This window comes from Staurois parvus, unplaced genomic scaffold (genome assembly GCF_062004578.1).
Source record: "Staurois parvus isolate SC_StPar_1 unplaced genomic scaffold, SC_StPar_1.0 ptg000970l, whole genome shotgun sequence".
Taxonomy (NCBI): domain Eukaryota; kingdom Metazoa; phylum Chordata; class Amphibia; order Anura; family Ranidae; genus Staurois; species Staurois parvus.
Window position 1 is genome coordinate 7,082 of NW_028318766.1, and position 12,490 is coordinate 19,571.

Below are 12,490 nucleotides of genomic sequence, written 5' to 3' on the forward strand. Positions count from 1 at the left end.
CTGTACCCCACTGTCAGAATTATACCACCCTACCCCCAACATCATCATCCCCCTGTACCCCACTGCCAACTTCCTACAACCCCACACACTATCATCATCCCTCTGTACCCCACTGCCAGCTTCCTTCCACCTTAACAACGATCATCATCCCCCCTGTACCCCACTGCCAGCTTCCTACCATCCCACCCACTGTTATCATCCTCATCTTCATCCCTCCTGGTACTCCAAAGCCAGCTTCCTACCACCACGCCCTCTGTTATCATCCTCAATTTATCCATCCTGTACACCACTGTCTGCTTCCTATCACCTCACCCTTTCTATATGTTTACATTATTAAAGTTTTTTTGGGCTACATCTTTGTGAATGTTTGTTTGTTATTGGAGATGTTAGGGTGAAGAGCAAAATTGTTTGGGGGGGGGGTCTTGAAGAAAAGACATTTTATTTAAAGTACAGTACTTTGCAAAAGTCTTAGAAAGGTGTGAAAGAATACTGTAAATTAAGAATGCTTAAAGCAATATAGAAGTGTTAATAGTTTATTTTTATCAATTAGCAAAACAGAATGTAAATGAACAGAAGAGGAATCCAAATCAAATCAATATTTGATGTGACCACTCTTTGCCTTCAGAACAGCATTAATTCTTCTAGGTAGACTTACACACAGTTTTTGAAAGAACTCGGCAGGTAAATTATTCCAAACATCTTGGAGAACTAAGCACAGGTCTTCTGTGGATGTAGGCTGCCTAATCTCTTTCTGTCTCTTTATGTAATCCCAGACCGACTCCATGATGTTGAGATCAGGGCTCCGTGGGGGCCAAACCATCATTTCCAGGTTCTTGTTTACACTGAAGATAGTTCTTAATGGCAATGGCTGTGTCTGTGGGGTCATTGTCCTGCTGAAGAATAAATGTGGGGCCAATCACACATCTACCTGCTGGTATGGCATGATGGATAGGTATCTGCATGTATTTCTCAGCATTGAGGACATCATTGTCCCTGACCAAATCTCCAACTCCATTTGTAGAGACGCATCCCCAAACCTGGAAGGAACGTCCACCATGCTTCACTGTTGCCTGCAGACACCCATTATCTCTGCAGTCCAGAGCACCTGCTGCCATTTTTCTATACCCCAGTTCCTATGTTTTCATGCATAGGACATGGAAACAGGGCTAAGTGATTCAACTATGCACAAAAACATAGAAACTGGGGTGCAGCAAAATGGCAGCAAAAGGGGAAAACAATGGGGGAGATTTACTAAGACTGTAGTGCTCAGAATTTGGTGCAGCTGTTCATGGTAGCCAATTATCTTCTAACTTCAGCTTGTTCAATTAAGCTTTGACAATAAAACCTGGCAACTGATTGGTTTCTATGCAGAGTTGTACCAGACGTTTCACTCTCCAGTTTTTGGTACATAACCCCCAGTCTGTCTGCATCCCGGACCAATCATCTGTCCCTAAGCACTGCTACTCGCTGGATGTCCAATTACATCTGAACACCCAGGGACAGCTGAGGCCACTGTCAGCCTATCATTGTTTCCTGTAAGTTATTAATGCCGCTATTCGCATCTGTTACTCTGGCCACAGGTCTCTTCTTTTTTTTTTTGTCATTTGAATTTGCACTATAACCCATATTTGCACCTTTTGAATGGGACCTAACAAGATAATGTCATCATATTAAACAGCAGAGTAGTTTTCTTCTACAACTGATCCACCTTCCCAAACTTTCTGTCACTATTAACCATTCAAGCACATGTGTGATCAATGATACGCCCTTGACAAAACTGGAATAAAAATTTCTCACAAAGGGATGGACACTGGCTATCAATCTTCTTTTTTTTCAATTCTATAATTGAAAAGTAATATAGACTTCTGCAACGCTGACACACAAAGTACAAACAATAAAATTAAAAAGTGATTGTACAATTACACCACCAACATGTTACTGATTATGTAGTTCCACTGGCAATCAGCAAGATCATTTATATTTACAGTTAAAATCCACACATTATTACCTACTTGGATATAATGGAAGGCATTTCGGCATCTTCACCTTGTCTAATTGTTATAGCTGGATCAGATTGGATGTGACCACACAAATCTTTTGTACAGTTTGGTAGAATGTACAACCTGGTTGTTACAGGTAAACGGTGCCAAGTAGAACACCAGGCACATTTTTTGTTTGTTCATTTTTGCTAGCATGGAGAATGATTACAGGTTTGATTTGAATTGAATGGTAGAGAGGGGAAATTCTCCACTTAAATAGCAATGTATTGGGTGGGATTTGGTGACAGAAGAGGGTCATCTTCATTTTCTTCAGCTTGCTGTCAGACACAAAAAAAAAAGGTTAAACATATATACTGTGTGTGTGTATTTCTAAATATATATATATATATATATATACATACACGTATATATACATACACACACTCACTAGCCACTTTATTAGGTACACCTTGCTAGGTTGGACCTGCTTTTGCCTTCAGAACTGCCTTAGTTCTTTGTGACATAGATTCAACTAGATGTTGGAAACATTCATCAGAGATTTTGGCCCATGCTGACATCATGCAGTTGCTGCAGATTTGTCGGCTGGATGTGAATCTCCCTTTCCACCAAATCCCAAAGATGCTCTATTGGATTAAGATCTGCTAACTGTGGAGGCCATTGGGCTACAGTGACCTCATTGTCATGTTCAAGAAACCAGTTTGAGATGATTTGAGCTTTGTGGCATGGTGCATTATCCTGCTGGAAGGAGCCATCAGAAGATAGGGACACTGTAGTCATAAAGGGATGGACATGGTCAGCAACAATACTCAGGTAGACCATGGCGTGTAAGCGATGGTCAGTTGATACTAAGGGGCCCAAGAACATATCCCCCACGCCATTACACCACCACCACCAGCTTGAACCATTGATACAAGGTAGAATGGATCCATGGTTTCATGTTTACACCAAATTCTGACCCCCACCATCTAGATGTCGTGGCTGAAATCAAGACTCATCAGACGAGGCAATGTTTTTTTCCAATCTTCTGTTGTCCAATTTTGGTGAGCCTGTGCGAATTGTAGCTTGCATTTCCTGTTCTTAGCCGACAGTAGTGACACCTGGTGTGATCTTCTGCAGCTGTAGCCCATGTGCTCCAAGGTTCGATGTACTGTGAGTTCAGAGATTCTGCATATCTTGGTTGTTACGAGTGGCTATTTGAGTTACTGTTGCCTTTCTATCATCTCAAACCAGTCTGCCCATTCTCCTCTGACATCAACAAGGCATTTTCATCCACACAACTGTATGTATGTGTGTGTATGTATATATACACACCAGCCATACCTTTATGACCACCCACCCAATATTGAGTAGGTCTCCCTTTGATAGCCAAAAAGCCCCTTTTGCCCCAAAACAGCCCTGACCCATCCCAACTAGACCTCTGAAGTCATGCTGTGATATCTGTTCTCCAGCTGTGGGCAGTCCTCATTGGTCCAGGCAATGGCAATAAAATGATGATGTCAGTGTCACTCTACACCATTATAAGATGAATATAGGGTGCCATGGATATGCCTTCTTGGGGGCAGGTCCATGATGCCCTACATTCACAGTAAGTCCTCAGAAGTGATGCTGGGCTATTTTAACATAATTTAACCCAGGAAACATCTTTTGGTAAAAATGAAGTGCTGCAGGGTCAGCTCATGATTGAAGGTGAGTATTTCAGCTTTCCAACAGTTTTTAAGCTGCTAGAGGACCTTTTTGTTACTCAAAATATTAGCCTGAAATTACCTTTATACTGTAATTAAACGGACTTTGCACCTCCATGACAAGGTTTGCTTATTTAAGGTACTACTTTGCAACTACCTCAAAAGATGAATGAAAGAGCAAAAAATGTATATAATATACTTTAAATTCTCCAGCTTTCTCATGTGGAACATAGGCAAGAGTGAAATTATCCTTCTTGCCACAGCTTAGAGACCTTGGTTAGTCCAAATCTTGTAAGAAGATGATCTTGAATTCCCAGGGAACTATTTAGCAGAAGGACAATTTCACACCCTGAACCAACCAAGTCCACAGTGGCAGAGTTACCAGGGTGGCAAAGGTCGCACTTGCCTCCAGGCCCTGGAGTTCCACCACCGTGGGGGAGCCTCAAGAATGGCTTCAGTGCACAAGTGAGTCATTTTGCTTGTGCACTGAAGCTGGTACCTGTCTGGGTCAGAGGCTCCCCCCCCCCCTCAACTATAGTTGAATTGCTGGTCAGAGGGAGATTTTTCGGGCACCACGGAGCTGCTGATCACCTCCTTCCCTCCTCCACTGCAACATGAACTGCTGCCTGGACAGCGGCTGGCGATTCTGAGCACTACAGAACTGCCGATCAATGTGCAGCATGAGGCGAGTGGCCATGGGTGAGCTGGGTACTGAAAATACACTGTTATGTGTGTTGGGAAGGGAGAGTACATGCTATGGGTTAAAGGTGTGCTTGGGGGGGGGGGGTGAGTTGGAAATGCAGAGGTGTGCAAGTTGAAACAGAGATATGTAACGGGGTGTGTGGGGGGGGAGGTGCAAAGATGTGTGGTGGAGTACTTAGGTGTGCTGGGGGGGGGGGGGAAGTGTGCTGGAGGGATACAAAGGATTCAGGGAGTTGCAGAGGTGTGTGTGGGGGGTACGGAGGTGTGGGAGGTGCAGAGGTGCATGGCTGAATACATAGATATGTTGGGGGGTGTTAAGGTGTGCTGGGGGGTGTAGAGTCATGTTGGGGGTTACGAAGACATGTTGGGGACATGGAGGTGCACTAGTGAATACAGAGGATGCTGTGAGTTGCAAAGGTGTGTGTGTGTATGTGTGTGTGTGTGTGTGGGGGGGGGGGTGCAGAGGTGTACTGGGGGTTAAAAAGACTTGCTGGATGTATGAAGTGGTGCATGGAGGCATATTGGGGAATAAAGAGGATAAGAGGATTCTAGGAGGGGGGATGCAGTGATGTGCTGGGGGGGTACAGAGGATTCTGGGAGGTACAGGGATGTGCAAGGGGGTACAGAGATGTGTGGGGGGTATGGAGGCATTCCGGGGGGGGTGTAGAGATGTGCAAAGGGGTATGGCATTAGGTGGCTCTTGTAGAACCATGCCCATTTTAAATGCCCCACCCCTAATTAAGATATATTCTCCACCTACAATGGCTAGCAAAACACAGCAAAAAAAGGTGTCGATGAACATTTTTTGGAAAGGTTTGCAGCTATGCAGGAAGGGAGCCTACTGCGGGACCATAATAAAAGGCTCTTGAATCAATGAGAAGGGCTCCAGATCCAGTGGCAAGGGCCCCAGGACTTATGGAATATGCCCAGGGATGAGGTCAGGGGGGCCCTAAATTGTTTCCTGCACCGGGGGCCCGGAAGTTCTAGTTAAGCCTCTGAATGTCCGGGTAGGGTGAGTATATTATCCCCCACAGGATTTTTGCACTTTTATGTAGGGTTTAAGGAACGGAAGGGGACCTTATTGAATAAGCACTTAGAGGTGGCATCAAAACACAGAAATACAGAAAGGAACATCAGAACAGAACTGGATGAAAGAGTCAAAGATCATTTTAATTACAAATATCTTGGACTCTTTTATGCAGTTTTGTTCTGGAATTCTATTCTGTAGTTCGATGGTTTGAGCTACTGTGAGGTGCCTAATGAGGGGCCTTGCTTTGTCAGAGCAACCTTGCTAGAGCTATTGAGCTTATTTGATGTTTTTCTTCATCTGTCTACACATGCAAGTTTGTAAGTTTGCAGCGTCTTTTTGGTTATGTTGTTTTAAAGTGGCATTGCTACTACTTTGATGAAAGGGACCCTCTATGGCCCTGAGGCCAAAACAATAAAAACCTGGCATATACCTTTTAATATCATTATAGTGGGGACAGAGAAAGAAGTGAAAATACATTTTGAAAAATACTCTCTTCTATTTAAAAATGTTTCTATGGTTCTGTGTGTTCCCATTGTAGAGATTTCCCAAATTTATTGTCCATGCTAGTACCAGTCATCTAGACTATAAGCGAAGACAAGTCTCTCCGCTGGGGCACATACAACAATAAAAACCTTTTCTCATAAGCCTTAAAACAAGTGTTGGCCTGACTTCTTGAAAAATTAGCGCCCCATTCTGCTAATCAATCAGAAGCAAATAGGATATTTCAATTGGTTGTTGTGATCAATCATATCTATTGTTTAAATTTCCAACCTTCATTAAGAAAATAGCAGCAGATGACACTTCTTCTTCCTCCAGTTTTTAAATCAAATGTTAAATAAAGTGTAAGATGTCATTAATTAAAAGGCTGTGACTTACTTCATATATGCAGGAGTAGGGAATCATCTGCAGGCTGTGGTACAGGGCTATAATGATGATGGAAAGGCCAGAGGCTATTATAATGGAGGACATAACCACCAAGCCAAAGAGCAAGTTCTGTGTATAAAAGAGGAAAACCATAATTAAATAAAAACTTTCTGCAATAGATTCCTAAGCTCTGTATGCAATTACATTTAGGTGTGTTGAGCTTGCAGCAAGCTAGCAATGTTCCTACAACTTGACAGTCTGGTCTTCTTCCTGGCTGTAAAGTTAGGCCCGGAATGAAAGAAGAAGAAGCCTAGATGCAGGGCTGACATGACTGGGTTAAAAGGGGTTTGGCATAGTAGGATGAGTTTGTGGATCAAATGAACAGGATTCATGAGTATTCAACAGATTGGTGGATAGAGCTGTAGTAGGTGGGGCTTCAGGGATTTGGGATGTAGGAGGCAGTCTTTATTCAGAAGAAAGCTTGGTTGGGACAACTTCCCACCCTCCCTCCCTTGTTATTTTGCTTGTGTTGGTTTTTTGAAAAGTCACAGGTGTTGTGTATTTTACGTCATGGCAGCTGGTGGGGTACAAGGTCCTTGGATGTGTTTTTATTATTGACAAAAAGGTACAGTTAAAGGGACCCATCTGGGATACAGCTCCCATTATGCTGGTTGGTGGTACTTGTGATTATTGGATTGTCTCTGAGTGTTTCTGCGGCTGGAGGCCTAATTCTGGTGTACACAGGTACTTGAAGAAATTGCCCACAAGGACTTTGGGGACCCCTTTAATACTGTACTGAATGTTAATATGTTGAGTTATTTATATTAGGTTAATAAAAGGCTGCTATGGCCAAAAAATTCCAATTGGTGTCATGTGTGTCTGTTTAGACCCTTGAAATTTCACCAAATTCTAAAAAATAATAAAAAAATAAATTGTTAAAAAAAATTTAATTAAAGGCACATGGTTTCTCTGGCCCATATAGTGTGAAGGAGCAGTTTGCTTGTGCAACTGGAGTCACCCGTTACTCCATAGGGATGCAGTGGCTGTATAAACACAGCCCAAGGTCCTAATTATAACAGGCGTGCAGGTGTGAGTGAGTGACCCGAAATGCACACTGTCTGTGTTTGGGCACATACACCTGTGGTGTGTGACCTGGGATGTATTTGTACAGCTGCTGTGTCCCCATAGTGAAACATAGGCTGCCTGCAAGAATGGCATCAATCATCTCTATGGTCTAAGTAACTGGAGGCTATGAGCCTTTCATCATTTTGATTTTTCCAGATATAAACAGCCCCATTTTAAAATTGGGAAGACAACTGATCACACCAATCTTGGTGTGATCAGATGCTTTAAGGGCAGGGGAGAGATTTAGAGTCTAATTATTATTATTATTATACAGAATTTATATAGTGCCAACAGTTTGCTCAGCGCTTTACAATATAACGGGAGACAATACCGCAACAATAGAGTTCAATATAGGAGGGATTTGAGGGCCCTGCTCCTTGGAGCTTACAATCTAGGATGGAGGGGCTAATGGTACAAAAGGTAGTAACTGTGGGGGATGGACTGGTTGGAAGAGTAGTAGATTCCAGTATTAACTGAGGGCAGGATAGGCTTCCGAAGGGAGAGGTTTTCAGAGATCGCCTAAAAGTGCCAGCAAACACAAATGTTCCTGCGCTTGGGGATGGACTCGATGCAGGCTACAACCACATTAAGAATGTCCTGGAACATGCACACCTTGCTGCCTTCAAATAGACCGGGGGAATCCAAATATACTGAATGAGGAAAGAACAAACAAAGGGCGCACAGGCCTAGTGCATTACCATAAAAAATGTTTAATAAAAAATAAAATAGGTGTTGTACTCACAAACAACAATATAGTCAAGGCACATCATAAGGGTGGGTCAAAAACATCATAAACAGCTGGGTCAACACCGCGCTGAGTAACAGTAAGCAATAGGGAGTGTAGACAGAAGAAAGCTTGGTTGGGTCCACACCCCCTATTGCGGACTGTTACTCAGCGCGGTGTTGACCCAGCTGTTCTTTATGGTGTGCTGTGACCATATTATTTATTATTTTTTTATTAAACATTTTTTATGGTAATGCACTAGGCCTGTGCGCCCTCTGTTTGTTCTTTCCTCATCGCCTAAAAGTGAGCAGAGTAGGTGATAATCTGATAAATTGGGGTAGAGAGTTCCAGAGGATGGGGGAAGCTCTGGAGAAGTCCTGGAGACGAGCATGGGAGGAGGAGACAAGGGAACTAGAGAGTAGGAGGTCTTGCGAGGAGCGGAGAGTACGGTTTGGGTGATATTTAGAGACAAGATCGGTGATGTAATTTGGGGCAGAGTTATAAATGGCTTTATACATTATTGTTAGTGTTTTAAATTTTATCCATTGGGCAACGGAAAGCCAATGGAGGGATTGGCAGAGAGTGGTGGCAGATACAGAACGGTTAGTAAGGTGGATGAGTCTGGCAGCAGCATTCATGATAGACTGAAGAGGGGATAGCCTGAGATTAGGTAGGCCAATGAGGAGGGAGTTACAATAGTCAAGGGGAGATATAACAACGGAGTGAATAAGTTGCTTAGTGGTTTCCGAGGTTAGAAACGGGCGTATCTTGGAGATGTTGCGGAGGTGAAGTCTACAAGATTTGGACAGTGATTGGATTTGGGGCTGAAAGGACAGATGCGAGTCTAGGATTACACCTAGTACCCTGGCATGAGGGGAGGAACTGATGATTGTGTTATTGATCTTGATGGAGAAGTCGGGGGAGGGGGCGCGGGCTGGGCGGAATACTAAGAGCTCAGTTTTGGAAAGATTGAGTTTGAGGAAGTGGAGTGACATCCATGCCGATATGTCACTTAGTAGGTTAGTAATGCGAAAGGAGACTGAAGGGGTGAGGAAAGGGGTAGAAAGATAGATGTGTGTGTCATCAGCATAGAGATGGTACTTAAAGCCATGGGAGTTTATCAAGTGACCAAGGGAGGAGGTGTAGATGGAGAAGAGAAGGGGTCCAAGGACAGAACCTTGAGGGACCCCTACAGAAAGAGGGAGTGAAGAGGAGGAGGCAGCGTTATAGGTAACACTGAAGGAGCGCTGTGATAGATAGGAGGAGAACCAGGAGAGAGCAGGGTCTCTGAGGCCAAGAGAGTGGAGTTTTTTGAGGAGGAGGGGATGGTCAACCGTATCAAAGTCAAGTAGTAAGAGTACGGAGTAGTAGCCATTGGTTTTAGCAGTTAGTAGTTCATTAGTGAGTTTTAGTAGGGCAGTTTCAGTGGAGTGTAGTGAGTGAAAGCCAGACTGTAAAGGGTCAAGAAGGTTGTTGTTGGTGAGGTGGGAGCTCAGGCGATTGTAGACTAAGCGTTCTAGGAGTTTAGAGGTAAATGGGAACAGGGAGATGGGTCTTAAGTTGTTCAGGTTGGTGGGGTCCAGGGAGGGCTTTTTAAGTATGGGAGTGATGTGTGCATGCTTTAGAGGGGAGGCGAAGGCACCAGTAGAGAGGGAAAGATTGAAGATGTGAGTGTGGGAGCATAGGATGGAAGAAGAGGGAGACCGTAGAGGTTGTGAGGGGACAAGATCCAGGGGGCAGTTAGTTAGACGGGCTTCTGAGAAAACCTTAGTGACCTCTTCGGTAGTAGCAAGGTCAAAAGAGGAAAGTGTTGAGGGAGGTTTAGTATAAGGCATGCTAAGTGGGATGAATGTCTGTGCAGTGGCGATGCCCCTACGAATTGCGTCAATCTTGTTTTTGAAATGATTTGCTATCTCGTGAGCAGTGAGTGAGGTACTGGGTGGAGGTGGAGAAAGTAGAGAGTTAAAAGTAGAGAAGAGACGACGAGGATTGGATGACAAGGTATTAATAAGAGTGACAAAGTCTATAATAGTCTAATAGACCCCAGATTTCTCAGAAAAGAGTTCCTGTCACTGCCTATTGCTATCACAGGTGATATTTACATTCGCTGTCATAACAATAAAATAAAAAAAAAGGACAGTGTAAAGATATAAAAACACAAAATACATATTTTTTTAAAAAATCACCCCGAACCCCTGTGCTCATGTGCAAAGGAAAATGCAAGCATTGGTCGCATGTCGGTATGCAAACAATCCAAAGTGGTAACCTGTAAAGGCTTTTAAAATGTTGCCTATAGATATAAAAAAAATTCAACACCCACCATTTTATTCTATAGTTTTTCTAGCAAATAACATTTTTTTCATAAATAAAAAGTGTCAGAAAAGGCTTGGTCTTCAAGTGGTTAGAAGAGTGGGTGATATCTGGCAAAAGCTTCTAATGCTGGCCCTGAAATGTCAGGATAGTAGAAGCACCCCCCAAATTACCCCTTTTTGGAAAGTAGACACTCCAAGATATTTGCTAAGGGCCATGATGAGTAATTTGCAGATCTCCTTTGTTGCCTCAAGTTTTTGGAAAATGAAGAAAGAAAATTAAAATGTATTTTTCTTCCCTTTTTTTGTTTTCCAAAACTCTGTGACAAAAATGGCATCTGCAAAATACTCACCATATCTCTTATCAAATTCCTAGCGGTGGCTACTTCCAAAAAAGGGGTCATTTGGGGTGGTGTTTGTACTATCCTGGCATTTCAGGGCCTCCGAAACGGTGATAGGTAATGAGGAAGTGACATGAGGAAATATGTCCTTTGAAAGCTTGAAGGTGGTCAATAAATTTTGAGGTCCTGTATGTGGATAGGCTGCCAAAAAGTCTCTCGCATGTGATATCCCCATACTTGGGAGAAGTAGCAGAATGTTTTTTGGGGGAAGTAATTCCACATATATCTATGGCATGTGTGAGCAATATATAATTTATGTGACAACTTTGTGTCGTCAAAATGTTTTTGTCATTTTCCAAAAATTTGTGGCAAAAAAGTAGAATCTTTCATGGACTCAACATGCCTCTCAGCAGATTCCTTGGGGTGTCAACTTTCCAAAAAAGGGGTCATTTGGGTCACCTCAAGAAATGTAATAGGCAGTCAGAAAGTAAAAGCTGCATAAATTCCAAAATACATACTGTACCATACCTTGTAGATGCTGTAACTTTCACACAAAACAATTAATACACATGTATTGGGATTTTTTTTTTTTTTACCAAAGACATGTAGTAAAATTTATGACTAAATTTGAGTTCATTGGATATTTTTTATAACAGAAATTAGAAAATACTGGGTTTTTTTCAAAAATGTATGTCTTTTTTTGTTTATATTACAAAAAATAAAAAACCTAGTGGTGATCAAATACCACCAAAAGAAAGCTCTATTTGTGGGAAAAAAGGACGTACATTTTGTTTGGTGTACAGCATTTCATGACCATGCAATTACCAGTTGAAATAGTGCAGTGCCCAATTGCAAATAATGGCCTGGTCAGGAAGGGGGGAAAACCTTCCGGGGCTGAAGTGGTTAACCTAACCCTCCCTATAAACCTAACACTAACCCTACCTGTAATTATAACCTAACTCTTCATATAAACCTAACCCTACCTGTAACATTGCCAATAACCCTCCATGTAAACCAAAGCTGTGAGTCTTTTGCCTGTTGATTACAACTCTGTCGTTAAAAATTAATTCCTATATATAACATAAGCAAACAGATGGTCACACCTGGTATTGCCGAAATCCACTTTTACAGTGCTCCAAATTCCAATCTGCTTCATTTCTGTTGTCGTTATTCACATAATCTATTCTGAGGTAAGGATAGCTTTGATGGACCTCATCATACATTGGGGCCATGTCATTCCTCCACCAAATGGAAGTTAAATCTCTATGTAGAAAGACCAAGCCAGCGCTAGTTACGAACAGGCAGCACAACAAGGAAAGGAAGACATCGATTTCCTATATAAAAGAAAAAAAATACTAAATGAGCATGTCTTTTCTTTGCTCCTGAAAGCTAAAGTCCAGGCTAAACATACACCATATTGCCAAAAGTATTGGGCCAGCCCTCCAAATCATTGGATTCAGGTGTTCCAATCGCCTCCATGGTCACAGGTGTATAAAATCAAGCACCTAGGCATTCAGACTGCTTCTACAAACATTTGTAAAAGAATGGGTAGCTCTCAGCAGCTCAGTGACTCCAAGCGTGGTACCATGATAGGTTGCCACCTGTGCAATAAATCCATCTGTGAAATTTCCTTGCTACTAAATATTCCACGGTATTATAACAAAGTGGAAGCAACTGGGAACAACAGCAACTCAGCCACCAAGTGGTAGGTCA

At 42.6% G+C, this 12,490-nt stretch overlaps 1 protein-coding gene across 1 annotated transcript in view; it reads right to left on the bottom strand.

Moving 5' to 3' along the window:
* Positions 1–517: 517 nt before the first annotated feature.
* LOC149441582 (uncharacterized) overlaps positions 518–12,490 on the bottom strand; it is a 44,145-nt gene continuing 32,172 nt past the window's right edge. The window contains exons 5-7 of the mRNA XM_089657149.1: positions 11,881–12,111; positions 6,291–6,407; positions 518–2,317 (exon numbers count right to left, since the gene is read on the bottom strand). Of these exons, the coding sequence (XP_089513275.1) occupies positions 2,252–2,317; positions 6,291–6,407; positions 11,881–12,111 (414 nt within the window). The 3' untranslated portion in view covers positions 518–2,251. The remainder of the gene's footprint in view (positions 2,318–6,290; positions 6,408–11,880; positions 12,112–12,490) is intronic.